The sequence below is a fragment of the Pipra filicauda genome, unplaced genomic scaffold (genome assembly GCF_003945595.2).
Source record: "Pipra filicauda isolate LSUMZ 115617 unplaced genomic scaffold, ASM394559v2 scaffold380_size693359_pilon, whole genome shotgun sequence".
NCBI classification, from domain to species: domain Eukaryota; kingdom Metazoa; phylum Chordata; class Aves; order Passeriformes; family Pipridae; genus Pipra; species Pipra filicauda.
The window spans coordinates 282,828-304,615 of NW_024104510.1; the positions used below are offsets into that span (position 1 = coordinate 282,828).

At 44.8% G+C, this 21,788-nt stretch overlaps 1 protein-coding gene across 4 annotated transcripts in view; it reads left to right on the plus strand.

Moving 5' to 3' along the window:
- Positions 1-21,788, plus strand: part of GRIP2 (glutamate receptor interacting protein 2) — a 261,637-nt gene that overhangs the window by 166,047 nt on the left and 73,802 nt on the right. Inside the window, exon 1 of one of the 4 annotated variants that reach the window (XM_027713822.2) lies at positions 13,880-14,505. The exons of the other annotated variants lie outside the window; for them this stretch is intronic. Within the exon in view, the coding sequence (XP_027569623.1) occupies positions 14,466-14,505 (40 nt within the window). The 5' untranslated portion in view covers positions 13,880-14,465. Of the gene's footprint in view, positions 1-13,879; positions 14,506-21,788 lie in introns of those variants that run through there. 4 annotated transcript variants of the gene reach the window in all.

The following is a 21,788-nucleotide window of genomic DNA, read 5'->3' on the forward strand; positions in this document are numbered from 1 at the left end:
GGCTGAGCTGCATAATGCAGGTCTGTGTCATAAGAACGCATGAATTAGGAGCTTACACCTCACTTTGAAGTCTGTAGAGAAAGGGCCAACTTAATCCTCCAAGCTGACAGACTGAAGAGATCACAACTCGTCTATCTGTGGTTTAACATGACGTTTGGCCCCTAAAATTGGTGCTGACTAATTCTGCAAAAAGACATGTCAGAGCTGTAGCTCAGTGCCTGGGGAGATGTTGGAGGTATTAGTAGGTCACTGGTTAATGCTATGTAAAACTCTCCAGGGCTTAGTTCGAGGTCAGAGCCTTGTCCCCAAATGTAAGACCTGCTTGTTGCATGGGGGTGCCCAGACACAAATACCTGTCCCCTCCTTCCTCCCAGCTCCTTTGGGCTCACAGTGCTGGTGGTTCCTTCCTTACTTCCTTGTCAACCCTGTCATCTGTAAGAAAATACAATGCTTTCCTAAATTTAGCTTCATAAGTACTGTGGGCGTTGTCCCTTTCCCCCCCCCCCCTCCCCCCCCAATTTCAAAAGCCATCTTGAAAACTGCACAGAGATTTAAATGGCAGCTTGATGGGAATCCATAGCAAATGACTCTGCAATTAGTAAATCTGTCCTATTGTGACAGCTCTATTATTAAACTGCCATAGATGCCAGGCTATTAATCTGCTGTCTGCTCAATCCCCATGCTTCGCCTTCCTTGCCTGTCCTTTTCACCATTTGATTTTTTTTTTTTTAAGTTTTAACTGCCTTCCAGCAAGTGTTTCCAGGGAGAGGGTGTGCAGTGGTACCTGCAGGGGGAGGAAAGTTTTGTGGCACTGTCCTTTAAGAACTTTTTGTCTGTAAGGCAGGTGAGAGAAAGCCCCCAGTGGTCACCTCTCACTTGCTTTGAAACTCTTGCTGCTTCAAAACTGAAGAATGTGAAACTCCTAATTTGCAAAAGTCCAAGGAAGCCCCTTTTTGCAGGAAGATGAAGGGATAGGAAGGGAAGCTGTGACAGCAAATGGGCAGCAATATTATCTTGGGAAAAGCCATAGCTGTCGTGATGGCAGGTTGAACTTTGCAGCTGCTGTTTCCTCCATCCTGTGACGTAGGCAAGCATCTCATTTCTTAGCCCATAAATATGCTCTGTCACCCCAGAGCTCAGGGACAGGGAACAGGCAAAGTGCTGGGGTGGGACCCTGCAAGGCTGCAAACTGCAGTGACAGTACCGGTGCCTCCAGGGTGGGAGTGTGCTGTGTGTGGGCACTGCACACATCCCTCCTGGAAAAGTGGAGGCTGCCAGGGGGGCAGAGGGCAGCGATAGCATCCAGAGGAGTGGCTGCTGCAGGGTGGGACTGGGGTGACAGGAAGGCTTTGTTTTTAATCTGAGCACTGAGATTGGCCTATTGAGGTGGCGGGGCTGGCACCTCTGTCCTGGCGTTTCCACTAGGCAAGGAAATTGTGTCCTCTGCAGCAGTGTGAGGATGAGCTAATGCAGAGGCGTGTTTGCTGGCTAGTGAGAGAACACACGGGAAGGTCCCCACCAGCTTTAAATCTGTGACCTCTTGGCAAACAGCTGCTGCTCAGTGTGTTCCTGGTCTCAAGGTACAAGTTTGCCACCGCTGCAGCTCCCCATGCATGACAGTGCCCCATGGAGGAAGAGCTGATGATGGTGCTGCCCACTGCTGCCTGGCAGAAAATCTGGATGGATACTTAGAAAAATATAAGACTGTCTGTTCTTCTCTAATAAGAAGTGATACTGCCCAGTAACTACTCTATTTTTACCTGCTTCCTGGGGAAGAGTGTACCTCTCAGTACTGTCTGGATTAGATCTTTCTAAAGCTTGGAAATTTGGGATTGTGTGGACTTTAACAGCTGGAGTATAAAGAAAGAATCCACACAAAGTTGGGCCTTGGCAGAGACAACAGGAAAGCGATCTATCAACCTGAAATGTGAGTATTAAAAACTGTTGTGCTGATGAAGTGAAGAGCAGCAAAACTGCTCTAACAGGGAATTGCATCTATTTTTTCAGGCTTTTCCCTCGGCCTCAATGACTTAAACACAGCTGTGATAGTGTAAATCAGCTGTGCCATGTAAACCCCTAAATTCTCTTTGCATCCTGTTGCTATAGAAACTTCCCTGAAGCCTGGGTACCTGCACAGCTGCTTTGCTGCTCTGGGAACACCGGATGCCTCCAAGATGGGGCATCCAATCAAAGAGATCTGCTGTGGGCTTGGGCCCATTCTGGAAAGGACTTCTGTTGGCTGCTGTATTTGGGCTGCTGAGGTATTAAAAAAAATGAAGATCTGCATCCACTTAGTGCCAGCTTTAGTCCCTTGTGACAAGAGATGGGCTTCCACTGAGGATTCTGCCCTCTGTAAACTGCGGATATTTAGGAGATTCTTAAATACAGTATTATATTCCTAATTATGCAGAAATCCTTCAGTCTGGCATGTTTCATCTGGAATTATGCTCAACCGTCAAATCCTGCCAAATACCTTCTTACAGGGAGGGAGGCTGGTGCACTTGGGTTGTCTCTGCAGAGAGGAGAATCCCGGCCACGAGGCCAAGCTGCCCAGCTCTGGGCAGGAGGAGTAGGTGTGGGTGCTGCTGGGGTGGATGTGCCCATTTCCCTTTTCACAGTGGAGAGGAGGCACAGCCATGGGCACTGATGTTCCCTCACCCATGTGGTCCCAATGTAAATGCTTATGTTAGGGGAGTATTTTTGTTTGACCATGGGGTTCCTTCATGGCGACACTTCCAGAGGAGACTGGACGGAGGCTTTCACTGGAGAAGGTCCCTTCTAACCCAAGCAATTCTATGAAGAAGGGAGAGGAGAGAGTGGCTTTGGAAAAGGACTGATGTGGCAGCTAGAGGAATGACCTGTGAAGAGCATTTGCACTCTCCTCCTCCATTACCCTTCTCCTCTGGCTAAATTGCTGTACACCAGGAGTGAGTCATTCTGGGGATAACAGGCCACATGATGTTTTGTATATTTAATAATGTACTTAATGCGGCTGCAATTCAGATCACAAACATCCTTTGCAATGGTGCAACTACTGCCTAAAAACCATCCTGACAAGCTTGAGGCAAATGCTCTTTCTAAAGGAATCCAGTTTTTAATTACTTTGGAACACCACATAAAATGTAGGTAATTGTTAGTCAGTCATGCCTGGGCCTCCATCTGCATGCAGTGCTCTCCAGGAGTGTGTGGTTACTGCAGGGGTGCACCTGAAATCTTGCAAGGAATCTTTAATGCCCCAGTTGTGACCCATCCCTCAGGTGTTGCTTGCTGGTTCAGAGCCCCTGCAGGCTTCACTGCTCTGGCTGATCATTTTGATCAAGATCTGTTTTCTTGTTGTCTGCCCCCCAACATACATGCATCAATTCTCAGCTATGGAGAAAGCAAACCCATAACTTCCACTCCAGTCTCCATGTCCTATTAAGCCTTGTGCTGCTTCTTAGCAACAAATTAATAGTTGAGTGAAAGGGGCTTATAGTACAACATATTTTGGAGAATAAAAACTCTTAAATGATCATTCTGTAACTAATTGGATAGAACATTTCTGTTCCGAAATACTTTTTCTAGGGAGCTTTTTTAAACCTATAATGCTAGTTCCTGTTCTGCAGTAGGTCTGTTACTGTGTGTCAGGGATGTCAGCTAATGTGAAGATAGGAGATCACAAAACTAGGTTTTTGTAGTGCTTTCAGAAAATAATTTTCTCTCTGTGCTTCTTTTTTTTTTCTTTGAAAAGAAGAAGACAGTCGAAGTATCTTTTTGCTAAGTGTTACAGCTTCAAAACTTGGTTTTCTTGGCCATAATTTAACCAGTGTTGATTCTGGCCTGGATTCTGGGTGTTCATCTTTGTGGAGTAACAAAGTTTGCAGTTGTGAGCCTTTCAATATTGTTCCTGGTGGCCCTTGCACAGAAATACAGTCTTGGAGGAGGAGATGTAGCTCTGGAGAGTGAACTTATGCACGAGTTTCTATGCCTTTGAGTAACAGAAACAACGACCAGAAAAGCACAGGGAAATAATATTTAGGCTCTACTCTAAGTATTGCTCTAAACTTTATGGCAATAATGAACAAATCTCTAACTTTTAATGCCTTATTGCACAGTAGCTACTGAGTTTCAGCATGTGAATGGCTACTGAGGTAGCAGAGAGTGAGCACTTGCTGCCTCTTCTCATGTGTAATCAAAAGGTACAAATGAGAAGTTATCTTTTTCATAAACCGGGTCACTGGGTTAATAGAGTTTTGAAAATATCCCCTCCTAACCCATGCCATTAATATCTCAGCATCCATCTAGATTTTAATACCGTCACATGCCCATGATATGTGTGTCTGTCATCTGCATTGAGGGTTTTCTTCTTTAGTCGAGGAAATACTGTGCAAGGTTGAGATCGCTGCTGAATGCAGGATGATGCTCTGACTGGCAACAATTCATCTTCATTTGAACTCTAAATATTCCATTTCTCTAGCTGATGAAAGGCTTGATTTAGGATAGCAGCTTAGTGACTCTTCCAGGAGGGGTTTGAAAAGGCAATATTCAGCTGAAATTTACAGAAATTTAGTTTTTAAAAACTAGTTGATCTTTTGAAGTTTCTGAGTCTGGTAACCATCCCCTGGACTCTTTTGTCTCCTGCTGTAATGGGTTTGACTGAGACACTCTGGTATGGGTAGTGTTTGCGCTGCTTTCTTCCTGGGTTTGAGTATGTTTCTTTGACAGTGATTGAGCAGAAAATTGTAGAGTTTAGGGCAGGGAGGAATAGGGAAAGCACTTGCTGAACTGTCTTTGCTGTTTTGTCAAAAGAGATGAATCTTCTCTCTAGTTTAGATGGCTAAAGTTAGGAACTTAGTTCAAGGGACTTGAGATGAACTGTTCTCTAGGCAAATGTCTTTCTCCTTGGCCATCCTAAAGCAAGCCCTGGTGATGCTGTTAGACAGCTCTTACAGGTGGGGATGGATCCGTTCCCTAGCACCTTCCTCAAAGGTGCTGATCTTGTTCTGAACAGCACTGCTGAGACTGTAGAACACAGAACATTAGCTTGACTTTCCTGTTGAGTCAGACACTAAATACTTCATCCTTCTCCCCACACCTTTTGGGCCCAGGTGCTCTGTTGCTTTTCTGAGCTACAGTCTGGGCAGGGTGTGTTGGCACACTGTTACTCCTAAAGTTGTGGCCTTCCCTGATCTGATAATGGCAATACAAAAAATTGGTTGGCTAACAGGTGTGATACCCCTTTTGGACTGGTCGTCAGGATCTTGCAAGGAGGTGCCAGATGCCTGGTTTTCTGAGCAGGGGGGATGCAGATTTCACATGGAGAAGGACTCAGTCCTTCTTGCCCTGTTAGGAGCAAGAGCTGAATGGCCACAATCTCACTTTGTCCATTTCAGATGTCTTTAAATGTGCTTTTTCTCTTCCTCCCCTCTCTCTGAGAAATAGAGTTCACTCTACCTTTGTTATTAGGAATACTCCTCTCCCTCCTTAAGTGCACCATGCCTAGAGAGATCACACTATCAAGTCAACCTGTTTTCCTCATGTAATGCAAATCCCATCTACTCCAGATAGTCAGGATTATCAACCAGCTTTACTTGCGAGCTCTGAGAGCAATAGGTTGTAGTTGCCATGTGATTAGCAAAATTCTCTCTATTTAAATGGAAGGCAAGGAGATGTTTAAAAGTTGTTTAAAAGGACTTGTTCCCTCAAATGGCTCCTTTAAGTATTCTCCCACCCTAGAGCTTAGCACCCAGGTCCCAGCCACCCTGAGGTTTCTGGGATCATGCTCTGACTTCTGTGAGTTAATGACTTTTCTGCCTGTGTCCAAATGACACTGACTACCAGTTACAAAATGAAAATGGTAAATTCATCTGTTAGCTGCTCTCTCTCCTGCAAGATTTACTTCCATCAGGGATTTTTATAGGCCAATGTTGTGTCTTTCATGATGGGAATGTGTGGTGGAGAAAATTTATTGTTCCCTTCCTAATAGATAGCTGTAATTTCATTTCAGAACAACCACTTTATGTGCGAGAAAGTGATTCCATTATGCCACTGCACAGCGTTGGGAGCATCTGTGGCAGTGGGGCATTTGGATTAAGGAGAGTAAAGGCTGCACATCTGCTGCCCTCTATCCCTATTCACAGAACAAAGTGTTAATCCTAAAGAAAAGAGAGCAATTAGCTTGTAAACCCTTCCTGAACTCACTGGAAGATTAGCCATTTTCAATTAAAGCTTTTCAGCTGGAAAGATAATGGGCTAAAATTTCCAGCTTTTAAAAAATACTATTATTGACCATGTGGTTTTATTTCTGTCAGTTTACATCCTTTATAATTAGCTACCCTGGGATAATTAGAACTGCCTCGCGCCATACCCTGTTCCCCACTCTCTCCCCTTAGAATGCAAATGGCAAACTGACTTTGTGGTCCATCTCCCGGCCTGTTGCAACTAGCAGGGATCCACTGCTGCTGTCCGGACCCACGCTGGGGATGAACCCTAAGCAGTATTTTGTAGGTTACTGTAATGCACAAATGAAAGGATAAACCTTTACACGCTGCTATGAACGTGCTGTAACTGTTCCCGGGGAGACCGGATGGGAGCAGGGAGGCTGATCCCATCTTGCAAACCTGCAGTAACAAGCAATTTGCAGTCCCTCGGGGAGCTCCGCATATTCTAAAGCCAAAATACTTCATAAATCACTGGCCCCAGCACTTGGGAGTTACCTGGAGCTGTGTGTGGCTCTGCTTTGTCCCAGCTTGGGAGGTAAAATTTTGACAAGCTGGAGCGGGAGCCAAACCGGCAGATGGAAACACCTCTCCCCAGAACATGCGGCTGACCAGCTCTGTCCGAGGGCGTGTTCGAGCACTTCTGAACGGCGCATCCTCCTCGGGGCGTCTGGGGAGAGCCAGGAGCCTTCCTAAGGCAGCCAGGGAGCCTGACCTGGTTTCACCCTGCGCTGGAAAGCTGCACTCTGTGGCGTTGCAGTGCCTTTTGGGTCATCTCTCTCTTCTTTCTGTGATCCGCTCCCCCCGCGCTCCCGCTGCTGCCGCAGAGTGTGGCACTGGCAGCGCTCAGCGTGGCCTGTGCTGCCCACCCAGTGTGGGGGAGAGGCTGGGGCTGGAGCCAGCAGCCAGCTCGTGTCCCCATTCAGCTCTGTGTCCCCACTCAGCCGGGTATCCCTGGCTGCGCTGCCTTGTGTCCCATGCTACCACGAGTTAATGTCACCTGCTGGGTTTCGGGGCAGTTGTGGCTTTGGTCACTACTTGTGACTCTGAAACAACACAGCGGTGCCTGTGCTGCAGTTCGTGGCTGTGCTACAGCAAAGCAAAGAAAGAGAAGAAACGCTGACCTTTCAGGGAGCTGCTTGGCTATGCCGGCCGAGGTACCTCTCATGGAAATGTAATGTAAGGTACCTCCACGGCCAAGGACTTCTGAATGAGGTAAGCTCAATGAGATATCTGAATGCAAAACCGTCTAGAGCTCTGACTCCTGGGTACAACATGGCCTGCACTTTTTCTGAGTCACCAAAAATTATTAGTATTGCTCCTAGTTCTTGGCTGTCTCCCACACAGACCTTGGCCAAATCCCACCTAGTTTTGCCTTGTCTCTTATAGAAGACTTGCACAGTGTAGATACTGCAATATAGATCGTATATTAAAGCCATTAAAGCTTTTTTTAAGGAATATGGCTTGATGCTTTTGGGATTTTGCTGGCCTTATCATGCTACTGATACACTGTCTTTTGCAGTCAGTGCTTTTCTTGCTATTTCTTTGTTGAAGTGCATATGAAAATATGCCTTGGAAAATATTTTACATCTGAACTAGTTAATACAGCACCTTGGAGAGAAGGTGTCTGATGCAACAGAGTACAAATGAAGCCTCATTAAGCAGGAATTCAGTGATTCTACTGAATGCTCCAGCAATTAAATTTCATCTTGTTTCATATGCAGGTCAGGAGAGTTTGTGAAAGAGAATAGAGGAAGCAGAGCACTGTGGCTCTGTACTATGCAAATTAGTGTTAACATGGCATTTCATTTATTGTTAATGCATTGTTACACTGCTACTCATTGAAAAGAAACTGTGTGACAACTGGTAAGACTGATGACCCACTTGCTTATTTTTCCATCTGCGTTGGCAGCTTTGCCTCTGAAGAGACCGGTGCCAAGATAAATCCTTTAAGGGGAAGATGCAGAGGTTTTTCTTCCCGCAGACAGGAGTGGAGTTGGATGCTGACTAAGACCTGTCCTTCAGGCTGCAGTAGGCTGTAGCATTGCCTCTCTCTCTCTTTTGGGACAAGATTGGCATGGCCATGTCCCTGTTACTAGAAGGGCCTTTTGTTTGGGCTCAAGCGCCGGGTCCTTTTGAATCAAGAGGAAGAAGCCTTCAGTCCCCGCTATTGCAAAGACCTGAGCTCCTGTGGCATGTAACAGGCATGTAAGGGATTCAGGGATGTTGATGTGCTCTGCAGCCCCATCCACAGGCTCACACCTCTGCTCCCATGGGGCAGCTCCCTGCTGTCCTTTGGGCTGACTGCACTCCGGGGTTGTGTCCTGTTCTTGAAGGGCTGTGCTGCCAGTTTCCTATTTTCTCTCTATGTCCAAAGGTCCATAACAGGGTATGTTTTCTCTCGTTTGTATTTTGATTAATGTGGTCTATGTGATGGAGCTTCCTTCACCTAAATTGCCTACCCACAGTGGGGAAGGGGGGTGGATACTGGCCAGCTGCCAACACAGACCCATCACTATTTTCATTCTTGGTGATATTAATAAAATATAAAGAAGAAACAGCATTTCTGCTGAAGAGAGAGCACAAACAGGCCCTTCCGAGCAGCCACTGGTGCAGATATTGAAGTGCCAACTGCAGCCACCATGGACTCACTGTAAATTGGAGTGGTTTAATGACCTTAAAACTGGAAACCACTCCCATCACTGAAGAACTTGGACACTTACTTTCCCTTCAGTTTTTAGCTGTTAACCACTTCCTGTCATTTCAGTGCATTGATCAGTAAAAGCTCGGAAGATGGGAGCTATTAGGCATTTTGTTTCCCCCGGTGTCCTGGTATTGCTCTTGGTTTCTGTTTCTGCATGGTTCCTCCAACCAATACACATGCTTGAGGATTTTACTGGTGTCCCAAGGCTGTGTGATACCAACTGGCTAAATTGCTATGTAAGATTTGAGGGGGGTAAAAAGTAAAACCAGTTAGGAGCATCCTCAAAAGAGGATGTGTATTTTGCCCAGGAAAAGTGTTTATTCTGTAAAATACAGCCACAGAAGTAGAGAGAAATGGGAGAAATATGCTCTGTCTAGCTGAAAGTGTTGAACATGCTTTCAGATGCTGTGCAGGCAACTTGCAGAGCTCTGCTCCTTTTGGATGGACCAGGTCATAAACTCCCACCTTGCTCTGACAGGGCTGGTGTTTGTTGGTGGATCATTAACCTCCTGGTGCATTGCTTATTGCTGTGTCTTGTCAAGCTCATCTCCATTTGGCTTAAAAAATCATCAGAAAGCTGAGATTCACTTTTGTTGGGATGACCTCTGCTAACAAGGTCCCTGAACGAACTCTTTTGTATCATTACAGCTGGCTGGGGAATAAAGGATCTTGTACTTTACTGCCGCCTATTTGTCTTCCACTGTTTCTCTTATCAGCGCTGAAGTCCCCAACCCTGGTATGTCCTACTCTGATTACCCAGAAAAATGTGCAGGAACCATTTTATTGTGCTCTGGTGGTAGAAGGAATGGATGGGGGTCTTGGAAATACCTCTAGCAGCACTCTCTGTCTCGGTGCTCTGCATGTGTGCGTGCAGCAAGGGCTCTAATTGCCTGGTGGATGGGTCAATTTGTCTTTCAGTGTTCATTACCCGTAATAAATTAACGTTTGGGACTGGCTGGTGGAATTTGCATGTAAAGGAAAGAACAATCAAAGACTTCTTCCTCTGGCTCCATTATTAAACTGTTTAAATACCCTTTTCCTTAAAGGTTTTTTTTTTTAAACCCATTCTCCATTCCCCTTAAAAATATGTTGATAAAACAGTGCATTGCATTTTAGGTTTCTGTGTGAAAAACAGGGTATCTGCTTAGACCAGAGATGAGCTTTGCTGCAGGCCTGAGGCTGACATGCAGTTGTCTGGGGTTTCTAAATAAGCACAACTATGTAAAATTGGAGCAGATGAAATGGAGCAAATGTGTAGCCAGTGGAGAGCTGGGTAATCAGCTGTGAAGCCTCTTCCACCAAAAAAGTGATGGGTCTTCCTCTTGTCCCTCCTCCTCCCTGTCTGCTGCAACCAAAAATTAATCAAGGAAGGGTGTAGACTCTCCAAACGTCTTGATTTTGTGCAGAGGTGTTTGGAGTTCCCAGTAAAAACTGTCTTTCCCAGTAAGCCATCTGGAAGCACTGGGTCTGCTGTGCCAGGAACAAGCCTTGACAAAGAGTATGAACAGGAAAAGCCCCAGCCCCAGGCAGACCCCTGATGTGCAGGCGTGTGTTATTAAATGGGAGAAGCAGGATGGGAAGAAAGAGATGGCAACGTAAAATCTTAATTTAACATCTGAATTTAAAAGAAGTAGAAAGAATCTGTGTCAGTCTCTTCTCAATCTTCCCTAACCCAAAGCAATTTCTGTTGCTAATAATATCATTTGGTATGTGGTTAGAACTTCGGCGTTTCTCTGTGCACTGTGAGAGCGCGTGGTTGGGTGTTTTTCCTCATGTTTTCCTGTGGCTGACTGTTCATTACGTTCATTCAGCTGTCTTCAGAGAGTCTCCTGAGACTCCCTAATGTGGAGTGATGTAAGATTCTCTCCATGTTCTCCGGAACTCAGAGCATGTTCAGTGCTAAATGGTCCATTTCAGGATCTTGCTCGAGTGTTCCACAGCGCTGTGACTTCTGACGAGGAAGCTTTTGGATGTGGTTAAATAAGTAATGGTTTAAATGGCAGAAACAAATACCTGTCAAGCATTGGACTAAATGATGGATATTCGGAACAGCCTGTGATCTTCCCTCTCCTGTCCTCCCTGTCTTGTTCGCATAAAAGTGTATTTTGTAAATGTAATTCCAACCAATTTAGGCCATGTAAGGTTTGCAGCATCACTCCCACTGAGGTTCTGGGGGATTTGTAAGTTAGCTCTGGGGAAAGATGTATAGGTTCAAGAGCAGGACATTGGGTACAAGAAATGCTAAACTAAGTGCTAGTACTTACCAGTGCATGTAAGGGCAGATACTCCTTACTTACAGCAAATGAATTTTACTCAAAAGTCAGCCTGTTACTGAGAAAAGTAAATGGCCATTTCTCTAGACTGGTGACCTGTTGACTGGTATTACCACTTCAGTTGTATGGACAAGAACCAAGAACCTGCATGGATGGATGTTTCCAGCAGGGACCACCCAGAAACTCTTTAACCATGGACTGCCCTCAGCCTGTGCTGTCTTTCCACTCAGCATTTTATACTGAAGGGGGGATCCAAGAAAGCATTCCCTACACTCACTCTCCTGCTGGGATAGTAATAGGATATCAGAATATGCCAAGAAAGCAGAACTGAGATGTTTTTGTTTTCTTTTTTTTTTTTTTTCCCGTGAAAAGACTTTTTTAACATCCCACCTCCCCAAAATTAACTTCTTCTTGCAATGAGCACAGTCTGTGGGTAAAACCCAGACATTCTTAGGTGAGACTTGTAGGTAGTTGATATTGCCAGAGAATTTTTGGATAGCTGCTAATTCTGAGCACACAAGCTTAAAGTTTATGTCGGGAACGTACAGACAATGCACAGACTGTTTCTGAAAAATCAAAGCTCTACACAGTGTTCCTTGAGTTCTTCACCATAGTTTAGGTTGATGTCTCATGCTCTTTTATGACACCTACATATTTTGATGCCAAAACATATGCTTCTGGTCTGCCTTATTTTGCTGGGGTGTGTGTTGTATCCTTTCCCTTTTGCATTAAAAGCTCAAGCTGTTCACTTCAACTGGTTTTAATACAGCACCACCTGAAACATGACGAAAGTGTTGCATTTGTGGATTTTGGCCAGAAACCGTAGAGTAAACATCTTTATCCTGTCCAGGCTCCTGGCGTGCTGGTGTCTTGCCAGCCAGTTCAACAAATGCCACCAGCAGTTCTGGGCTTGAAATACCCAAATGCTTCTTCATTTCCCCATCAGAGGAATGGGGCAGCTCCATTCAGTTCTCATCCACAAAAACAAGCAGCTTCAACTACATAGTAGCCCCATCCTCTCATGCACTTTCTTAATGTAGCAGATATTCTGGGAAGAATTTTATGGTGGTATAAACACAAACAATTGGTTTTAGCTTTTCTTTAAAACATCATATTGGATACATCCATTTCATGGCAACCAAAGTAATGGGCTATTCTCAAATTAGCATCTTCTTCTAATTGTGGTGCAACTGGTGATGTTTTTTTTTCCTTTAAGATGGAATTTCTCTGCAGCAAAAGCATTAAGAGCTGTATGAAAAGATTTCTAATTATAAATTTTGCCTCAATTACTAATTAAGTCTATTGTCAGACTGAACAGCTTTTTAAAAACAAATTATGGACCAAAATATCTCTTTTGTAAGTAGTTTTTTATTAGTTAGTAATTTTACTGCTTTTGTATAAGTAGTCTGTGCATGAAACAGATGAGTTTGAACCACAATAGAGATGCTGCTTCATTTCAATCTGAGCAAGAACCCCGGCATTAGGCTGAAACCCAGTTCTCCTCCTCCATACAGAGTTAGGGTTCCCAGGTCTGTAAAAATTTTCTGCTGGCACGTTCAGATGAGTTCAGATGCCCTTTCGATTTATCCTGTTTTGTTTCCTAAGGAAGCAAGACTTAACCTTGCTGTCTCTCTATGAGCTTCCTTCTAAATTCGTAACCTCTTGGCCACTTTCACACAAATCTAGTAGCAGTCCCAAACATGACTGGATCCTCATACAAAAGTGTAGATGGCTTTTGTACTTTGGACCATGATTGTCTTGCACTCTCTTTACTGTTTATGGGTATAATCTTGCTGTTATAGATGACACCAGTTCCCAAGGGAATAGAGTGACTGTGGAGAATACTGCCATGGGCTGGTTGGTACAGTAAGTTTGCATCTCACAGCTTGCCTGAGAAGGGGACCTGCATGGTGCTGGAGGCAGGATCCAGCCCTGTGTACCCTGCAGACAGACTTACTGACCCACAGCCAGGGCAGTGGCATCCCCTTGCATGCTCTGTATCTTCAACGTGAATCAGCCTGCTTTGTCTTCTATTTTAATAGTAAAAGAAGCAGACACTGCTTCATTATAACCATTTCTTACTAGGCTAATGCCCTATCTCCACCCACAGTGCAGGACCAGCAGTTTTGGAGGGAGCCATTCAGCATCCTCTCCTGGAGGGCCAGACTCCCCATGACCAGCTGGTTCCCATCATTGCCCCCAAAGTCTCCCCTCACCCAAATCGTAGCACAGGACTTGCATGCATTTTGCCCGTGCTGGTTCCTCTGCTGAGAAACCCTTCCTAAGAAAGGGTTAAACCGAGTTTTCAGCAAATGCTGTAGGCAGGACACAGGACTGCAGCCCCATACTCCCTTACGAGCACTGTGTGTGTGTGTTTGGGAGGCAGGGTAATGCTTTGACAGCAGCTTGACATTGCCTTGAAAGGTGCTGGAGGCTCTGCAAGCACTTGCCAAGAGGGGGTGGGGGAGAGGAAAGTGTGTCAGGCAATACTGCAGTCGCAGCCTCTTCTTGCGCTCAGCCCCGTTGCTGCTGCTGCTGCTGCAACTCGGGGCCGGAGCGCGGCTCCGCTGCCGCCCAAGTTGTGCCGCTGGTGCGGAGCGCGGGGGCAGCGGTGCCTCCGCCGCAGCACCGCCTTCCTCCGGTTTATGCCTTTTTTTTTATTCCCCCACCCACCACCCCCCCCGCCCCCCGTCGTCTGAAATCCCCGTGAAAGCCACCGAAGGGTTCTGGCAGGAAGGGGCCAGCACATCTCCATGGGATGATGCCCGCTCTCCACCGGTGGAATACCGCCGGGAATGAAGTGCACGCTCGACATTTGCTGCATCTGCTGGAGCGTCAGGGTTCGGTGGCTGCCTCCCCTTCAACCAGCTGTTCCGGTTAATCACTGCGCTTCCAACTTTTGCTTTGCAATGCCTGATGGCCAGCGGAGTCGAGAGAACTAGCACGGCATTTTTAGGACCCTATAAAAAAAAAACCCAAACCCGTACCCTTCATTTTCCTATTTCTGCACAGGACTGGCGAGTCACACGTTAAACATCCGTGTAAAGACGTTTCTGTCTAAAGGATTGCCACATTTTTGAGTCCTCGCAATCTGGAGTGCCCAGGACGATTTCTGCCTGGTCTTGCTGCCGTGGAGTGAGGGAGCAGCGTGTGCGCTGCAGCCGCACTCGGCAGCGGGAGGCAGCCCGAGAGTGAGCCCGGGCTGGCTGGGAAAGGATTCCAGCGCAGGCAGGGAGAGAGAACGGAGCGGCTGTTACAATTAGTTGAATGATTTGATAGATAACAGCAGACATGCTTTGTGGACTGAAAAAGGATTTGCAGTCAGACTTTGGTGAGTGAGCCTGTCCGCATTTTCCTCCTCCCCTTCTCCAGTAGTTTACTTTTGTTTAATCTGATTTCCTTTAACTACCTTTAATATCATTAGCAGTTTTATGTGCTACTTTGAAACTGTTTTGCAAATCCAAACCGTCGCATACAAACTTAATTGCTTGATTTGCAAAATATATCTCTGCTTCTCTGTAAAGAATTTCTCTCTGTGACCACTGGAGAGTACCCTTCAGGCTGGCTTCCCATTCTCCAGCTGGAAGATTGGCAGACACAGGGGCTGTTCTTAAGGCACCTCAGATATTGCAGAGCCTTTACGGTCGCTTTGGCTTTTTAAAAAGCAAAATCTAAGTGTAGCTTTTCTGTTTTCCAAGATCAGTGTGTGGATGGGCTGGGCATTCAGCAGTGGTGAATAGGGGCCTAGGGGGAAAGACGTGGGTAAAGGACTCTGCTGAACATGGTGGGATCACTGCCATCGCCCCACCTCCAGTGTAATCCACTATTACCTTGTCTAATAAATATTTCAGCTCCTGCTAGAAATCTGCCATTTCAATGAGCTGCTAACCCCTGTTTAGATACCTTGAGTGAGCAGTTCACTATTACCGTGGAGTATAAAAAAAATCTATTTAATTTCTGAAAAGAGAGAGTAAAGGAGTGTAGAAGGGTACCCTTTACAAAGGGCACAGACATCAAATCCTGGCCCCAGTCTTTCCAGGAGGAACAGGCTCTGATATTTCTGACAGGGTGCAATATTCAGGTACTTTGTTGCATGCTACAGCTCTGCTTGTTGCAGCTGCATGTACTGCATGGAGCTTGCTCTTCTGCTCTGATGCAAGTGTTTCCTTTCTGAAAGCAAAGACATTGGAGTTGGAAATACAGAGGAAACTTACGGTTTCTGAATAATTTTACACTGTTTGAAGTGATGTAGTGAGACTCCTTGGCCTCAAGATGCCCTAAAGCATTAACCTAACTTTAGAAAATTGTTTTCCCTCTCTAAATCTGAGGGGTAAAAGGAACCAGGTGTAAAGCAGCTTGGCCTGGCTGTGTTGCCTAATCCCATGGATGGTGACTAGATGCTGTGTCTACCTACCGTTCCAGCACAGCAAGGAGCATTTTGGAGGCTGGGGCTTATTTTGAAGCTGCCTGAGACACGGTGATGAGTCCTGGTAGGCAGAGGGAGCCTGGGTGCGTGATTTAACAGGGCAGGAATGCAGCCGTTCCATGAAAGATCAAAAGACAATTTGGCAGGAGCTCCCCATTGCTCTTGGGGCTGAGCCATAAGCTGGGCCCCTGGCTTGGAGGTGGCTTACACTGACTGTGCTGGAGGGGTCTCCTGCATGCCACCAGCCACAGACAGGGTCATTCATGCAGCTCCTCCAACATGTCACCAGAGACATCCGGTGCTTCCAGATCACTGTGCTGCTGCAAACAGCGATGTCGTCTGGGTGTTGGGTGATCAAATGAGAAATATTCCTGATGTCAGCCCCAAACCTTTCTTGAGACCCTTGGGTCAGTACTGTGTCATGTACAAGGGAATGGTGCAGTCACTGAGAGGGTAAGGAAGCCTTCTTCACTCTGGTGTCAGACCCTCACAGCTTGTGCTGGTGGTGCTCCTGAGGACCAAGCCCATGATTTCATCACCCAGGAGGTATACTGTCTTCTTCAGCACCCCACAGGTGAGGCCATCCATTGCACCAGCCACAGAGCAAAGACAGAGAGGGATGGGCAACCATCTAGTTCCATGTCTGCCATCCCTGTTCTTCTTTGTTATTTTAGTGCACAGAAAAGAGCTTTGAGGGGGATTGATTACAACACATTGAGTTTGGCTTTGCTGACACATTAAGGGAGCTCTCTTTTGGCCACTCAGCTGATTTGGTAATGTGTTTTTTCTCCTGATACCTGGCTTGTTCACGAGACCCATCTCTTCATCTGGAAATCATCTGGAATGGAAGCAATGAAGTGAATTGCTATCTTTTCACTCATTTTAGCTTTTAAGTGTGATAGGCAAAACCAGATGGATTGTTTAAAGAAGCATCCAGACATTTCAAAAGTGCTTTCTTGGTCCACCATCATTAGGGCCTTGGTGATTTCTTTTCTCTCCTTCAGCCACTCTCAAAAGTTTTTTGATGGGACAATTTAATAATACAGAACTTCTGTTTGTCCTTCAGAATGGAAGGGTCAGAAAATGCAAACTAGCTGTGATGTTTTATGGAAGATGGGGGAAGTGTTTTTCATCTGGTTAGACCAAGATTGTGTGTGGCTCTGCTGATGGAGATGATAGTGTGTTTCCACAAGAACCCTTCTAATTTTGCCATTGAAGGACTTCCCTGAAATGCTTCATGGCCTTTCTGAAGTCCGGGACCACCATCTATGTTTTGCTCTAGCAAACCTTAGTTAGTCCTTACTGCAGGATCACTGCAGGAGTGGGCAGAATGACAGAGCTTATTGAATCTCCTTTGTGCTACTCCAAGTGACCAGCTGAGGATCCCGCTGCAAATCAGCCCAAGTTAAGTGGTTTATTGAAGACAGCACAGGTAACTTCAGAAAACCCTTTGTCTTTCAGGTGTATGCATTTGGGTAACTTAATTGTTTTTTATTTTTTAAAGTATGTTTTGTATGGAAGGCAAAGGAAAAATAAAGGTAGTAGATAAGGATGTTCGGTGCTTTTCTGTTTGGGTTTGTTGATTGGTTTTAGTTGTGGGGGTTTTTGTTGCCATTAGAATCCATGCTTTTAGGGTGAGATGGACTCTCTGCAGACCAAGGAAAACAGTTTGAATTTCCTGTCCCTTCTTCCAGACCAGCAAACTGCACCCTTTATTTGCAGGGTGGGAGTGTCCAGGAATAGAGACTTGTTAATAGATCTCTGTCCCTTCCTGCTTGTTGTTTTTCAGGGGATTAGCTCCTCTGTTCTCTCTCTGCTTTCTGAATAGGCAGGGGGAGAAATAGAGAAAAACATGCCTGAAAGGGATAGAAAACTAATGTGAGGAGCTAGAATAAGACAGGAGGAAATCTTCATAGATAAATCTCCTAGGGAGAAAGATTTTATCTTTCTTATTGAAGAATTTATCACAATACTGCTATTTAATATAACTCCTGCTCATCGAGCTGCTTACGTCACTTGTCAGCTTTGCCTCAGTTGCAGCAAAATGAAAGATTAAGAAAAAAACTATCTGGGGTGTGCGTACCAAGACAAACATCTCTGGGTCTGAATCAATGATCCTTATTTCCTTGAGCCAAAACTGGGCAGAGAGAGTTTGTCTGGGCTGTTCCTCTTGTCTGAGCCAGTATAGGCCATACCTATGTTACCATCTGGGAACACCACATCAGCTCAAATTAATTCAACAGACTGAAATATTAAGGAAAAGCTTTGTGCATCTGCAGTTTTGGTGCTGTTGCTTCCTCTCCTAACATCATGGCCAGGCTTTGCGAACGAAGATCTGGGAAAGGCTCTATCCACATTTGTTACATGCTGATGAGGCCAATACGAGATAGACATGTCTGGTTGCAAAAGGCACAGCAGAGGGACTCCTTAGGTGGTATATTCTGCAAGGCACGATTCTTTCTGCGTTGTCTTTTCTCCTCGAGGGTGATCCTGCGGGCGTTCTCAAAGGAAGCAGCAGCGTTATAGATGGTGTGTCTCCAGGCCTCCCGATTGGAGGCCAGAGTAGACCAGTCATGTTGATCGATATGGCCGTCCTAACAGAGATGACAGATTACTCCTTCCCTCTGTGCACCACAGTTCTGGATGTCTCAGTAATAACACTTTCTTTCTCCTCCCTCTCTTCTCTTTAGCATAGAAAACTCATCCCTCACCCCAGTTTCAGAAGCTGTGGCCTTCTAGATGTCTGACCAGCCTGCGCTGATTCAATCTGAATGAAGTCCAGCTGGATCACATCTTTACTGAGCTGTGGTACCCAAATCTGGGCATTGCATTCAAGATTAGGCTTCTGTCAGTGCTGAGTAAAATGAAATGATGGTTTCACAGATCCTGCAGACTATACTCACCTCACTTGTACCAGGGTATTAGCTTTTCTTGCATATAATGTAGCACTGTGGAATTACGTTTGGTTTGCAGTCCACAGTATCTGAAAAGTCTTTCCTAGCTGTCACTTGGATAGTTTTTCCCCATTCTTCATTCATGAGATTGTTCTTGCCCAGGTCTGGTAGCTTGTGTGCACCTCTACTGAATTGTACATCTGTTTTTTCAAACATGTATGAATCATTCTGTATCTAAAATTTACTTCCCAGCCTGCTTCCAGTCCCTCATACCTGGAGTAAACTTAATGGACTGTCAGTAAACTTTATAAGATCAATCTCTCTGCAACCATCCAGGTCATTTAGTGAAAACCTAGAGCTGTACCAGACTGGGGAAGGGCCCACACAGAACTTTCTTTAATACATCTGTCCCTTCTGATTGCGAACAACCGATGAATTTTCTCAGTGTGTGGTTTTCCAGTCAGTTTGGCATACACTTCATAATCATCTGTATCCTGCTTCCCAAACATACTTATAAAAATAGCACATGAAACAGTGTCAGAAGCGTTTCTATAATTGAGATATAACAACTTGCATTTTCTGTCTATCCAGAAATGTTGCTCTCTCATGGCAAGAAATTGAGTGGGCACGACTTACTCATGGTAGATCCAAGTTTCCAGTTAGTCCTCCTCATCTGGTGTTAGCAGCTCACATACAGATGGTTAGTTCCAGGATCTGAAAGGGAAGGCGACGGGTTTGTCATTGTCTTGCTCTCCTACTCTGATAGCATATGTTTTCTTTTCTATTTTTCAAATTGAACATTACATTTTGTTCCTCAGCCTCTGATGTCTTACCCATCCTTCATAAGGTCTTAAGGACACCTGCTGATGGCTTTAGGACTTTGATGACCAGGTCTTTAAAGTTTTGTTGACTAAACTCTGAAGTATAAATGAGCTGATCTATGCAGTCAAAATGAATTATTGCTCTTTTCTAGAGATGACCCATTCCACCAAAATTGCTTTTTATAGAAGGAAAAAGACTAAAGTAATATCCTACAATGAATTATTTTTTTATTTCTCCTGTATGGAGGTTACAGAGGTCTTCATCTTAAAAAGTTGTGCTCATGACATCATATTAGTACAGATTTGTTAGGAGAAGGGTGTTTTTCAGTGCAAAGGCCAGACAGATTTCATACAGATGTCTGTTCATAGAGTCAGTTGAACAAATGCTATTGAGGTTTTCTCTCCAGCACTAACTATTGGAGTCCAGTGTCCAGCACAGACATTAACCTCCTTGCCAACCTGCTTAAGAAAATCTCATTACTGCTGGAAGAGTTGCACTCTGGCTTTGAGAGACCCATAGAAGGGGACTGAATTTCATGTGGTGTTTTAAGCCTTCCTCTTGGCTTTGTGTTCAGGTTCATTATTCTTTATAATGTTTATTCTGTTTTGTTAATCCATAGAAGCCAAGAGTAACTGCACTGCCAAAGTGTTTGCATATGTTAGGGCATATAGGATTTCATTTATTTTGAAAATGGACTGTTAAAATGGATTGTGTGTGGGTGCCAATGTTTATTGCTTGTGATAACTCAAGGATGGAAATCCTTTGCAATTTTACTCAGAAGGTCAGAAAAAGTTATTGGGCAACTTGGAGGGAAGGGTGCCTCTGCTTTTCTATGTAGGCATATGTAGGTGTTGCAAATAAAAGAAACAATTAAAGGTAACAAGTAATAATAATCAGAAAGAAGTGTCGATGCAGAGCTGGAAGAGAGAAAGTAGAGCAAAAATAAATATTTAGCAACATTCATCAATTGACAATTGAATGCTACCAGGCATAAGAACATTTAAGGCTCTTTTCAGCTGTCGGTTCAGCTACTGCATAATTTTTAGCATGTGAGTAATCCCATCAGGGTAGGCATGGTCTTAAGCCTTGATAGGATAGGGCCCCCAGGTCATTGTACGGCTGTCTATTCAAGGTGGCAGAATACGGTTTCAAGACAAGCGTGCCTGTGTGGGCGTTAGGAAATTCTGCTTCTGTGACAGTCTGCCTGCCAGTCTGCCTCTGATTTTTTTTCTTATAATATTATTATTATTCTGTTCGTAACAAAAAAAAATTACTAACTGAGCTTGATGTTCTTAGCTGCCAAGTTTATTAATCTGTGGATTTACAGATCAGTCTGGTAACTTGAAATGTGCAAAATCACACAGGATGAAGAATTTCTCTCCCTCCATTCCTAACAATTGCCACCCCCGATTTTTTTATTTCAATGAAAGTTTTTTTTTTTTTCCCTTTGACCGTGTGTTTTTGTTCAAGGATCTGATAATTACATGCTTGGGGATGACGGCTTTTCAAAAGCATCTTTCCCAGCGATTTTCAACTGGAGATGTGGATAAAAATATCTCCCCAATTTTTTAACAGAAATGTTTTCAGTAATGTGTAATTATGAGCTCTGCCTTCATTCAATTCATCCTGGAAGAATTTGCTTCACAGGAAAATTTGTTTCCTAGCTGCTGTAGATGCCAGCATAGTTGGCAGCTGCAGGTTTTGTGGGGAGGAGGGAAAAGAAAGGCCCAGAAATTAAAATTACTGTGAAGTAAATTGATCTCAACACCTGGAAACCATGAAAAGATGGAATCTCATACTTTTTTTGTTTAATCATTGTTAAACTACTTTGCATGTCAGTCCCAAAATGGCCCTGTAAATTATTTAGTGTAGCTGTGAGATGAAGAGATGATCCACTTAATCACACCTCATAACTGATCTGTTTTCTTATTGTGCAGGTTCGTGAAATCATGTTAGCAAGGTGGAAAGAGTTGTGGTTTTCTTCCCAGCAGTACTCTAACTTCTAACCTCAATATATAACTAACACTCATGTGGTTCATTGTAATGAAGCTTGAAGTTAGGAACTGGCTCAGGTTTTGGGAGAACAGTTGGTGAGAAGGGCTGTGGAGCAGTTACAAAGAGCATCAACGTGCTTTTGTCCTAGGAGGCAAGAACTTCTGTTGGTAAGAGTAAGATCTGGCTCCCTGCTGCCCAGGTGTGTGGATAAAAACAGGATTTGCTGCATTCTTCTGCTTCGTTGCATCCTCATTTTCCCCAAAGGAGTGATGTAGGTCTCTGATCTGGTGTGTGCTTCTGTTTTGGAGGTTATATGCCAAGTTGTCTGCAGATATTGAGCAAATTGACTTGCTTGATATCCCAAATAATTCTTCCCTCCCAGTTTCTGTCTGTCCTCATAGCTCTCTGTGCCTGGGGAGCCCAGAGGTCCAGCACACCCATCCTCTGCCCTGCGGGAGCTGTTACCCCAGGCTGAGA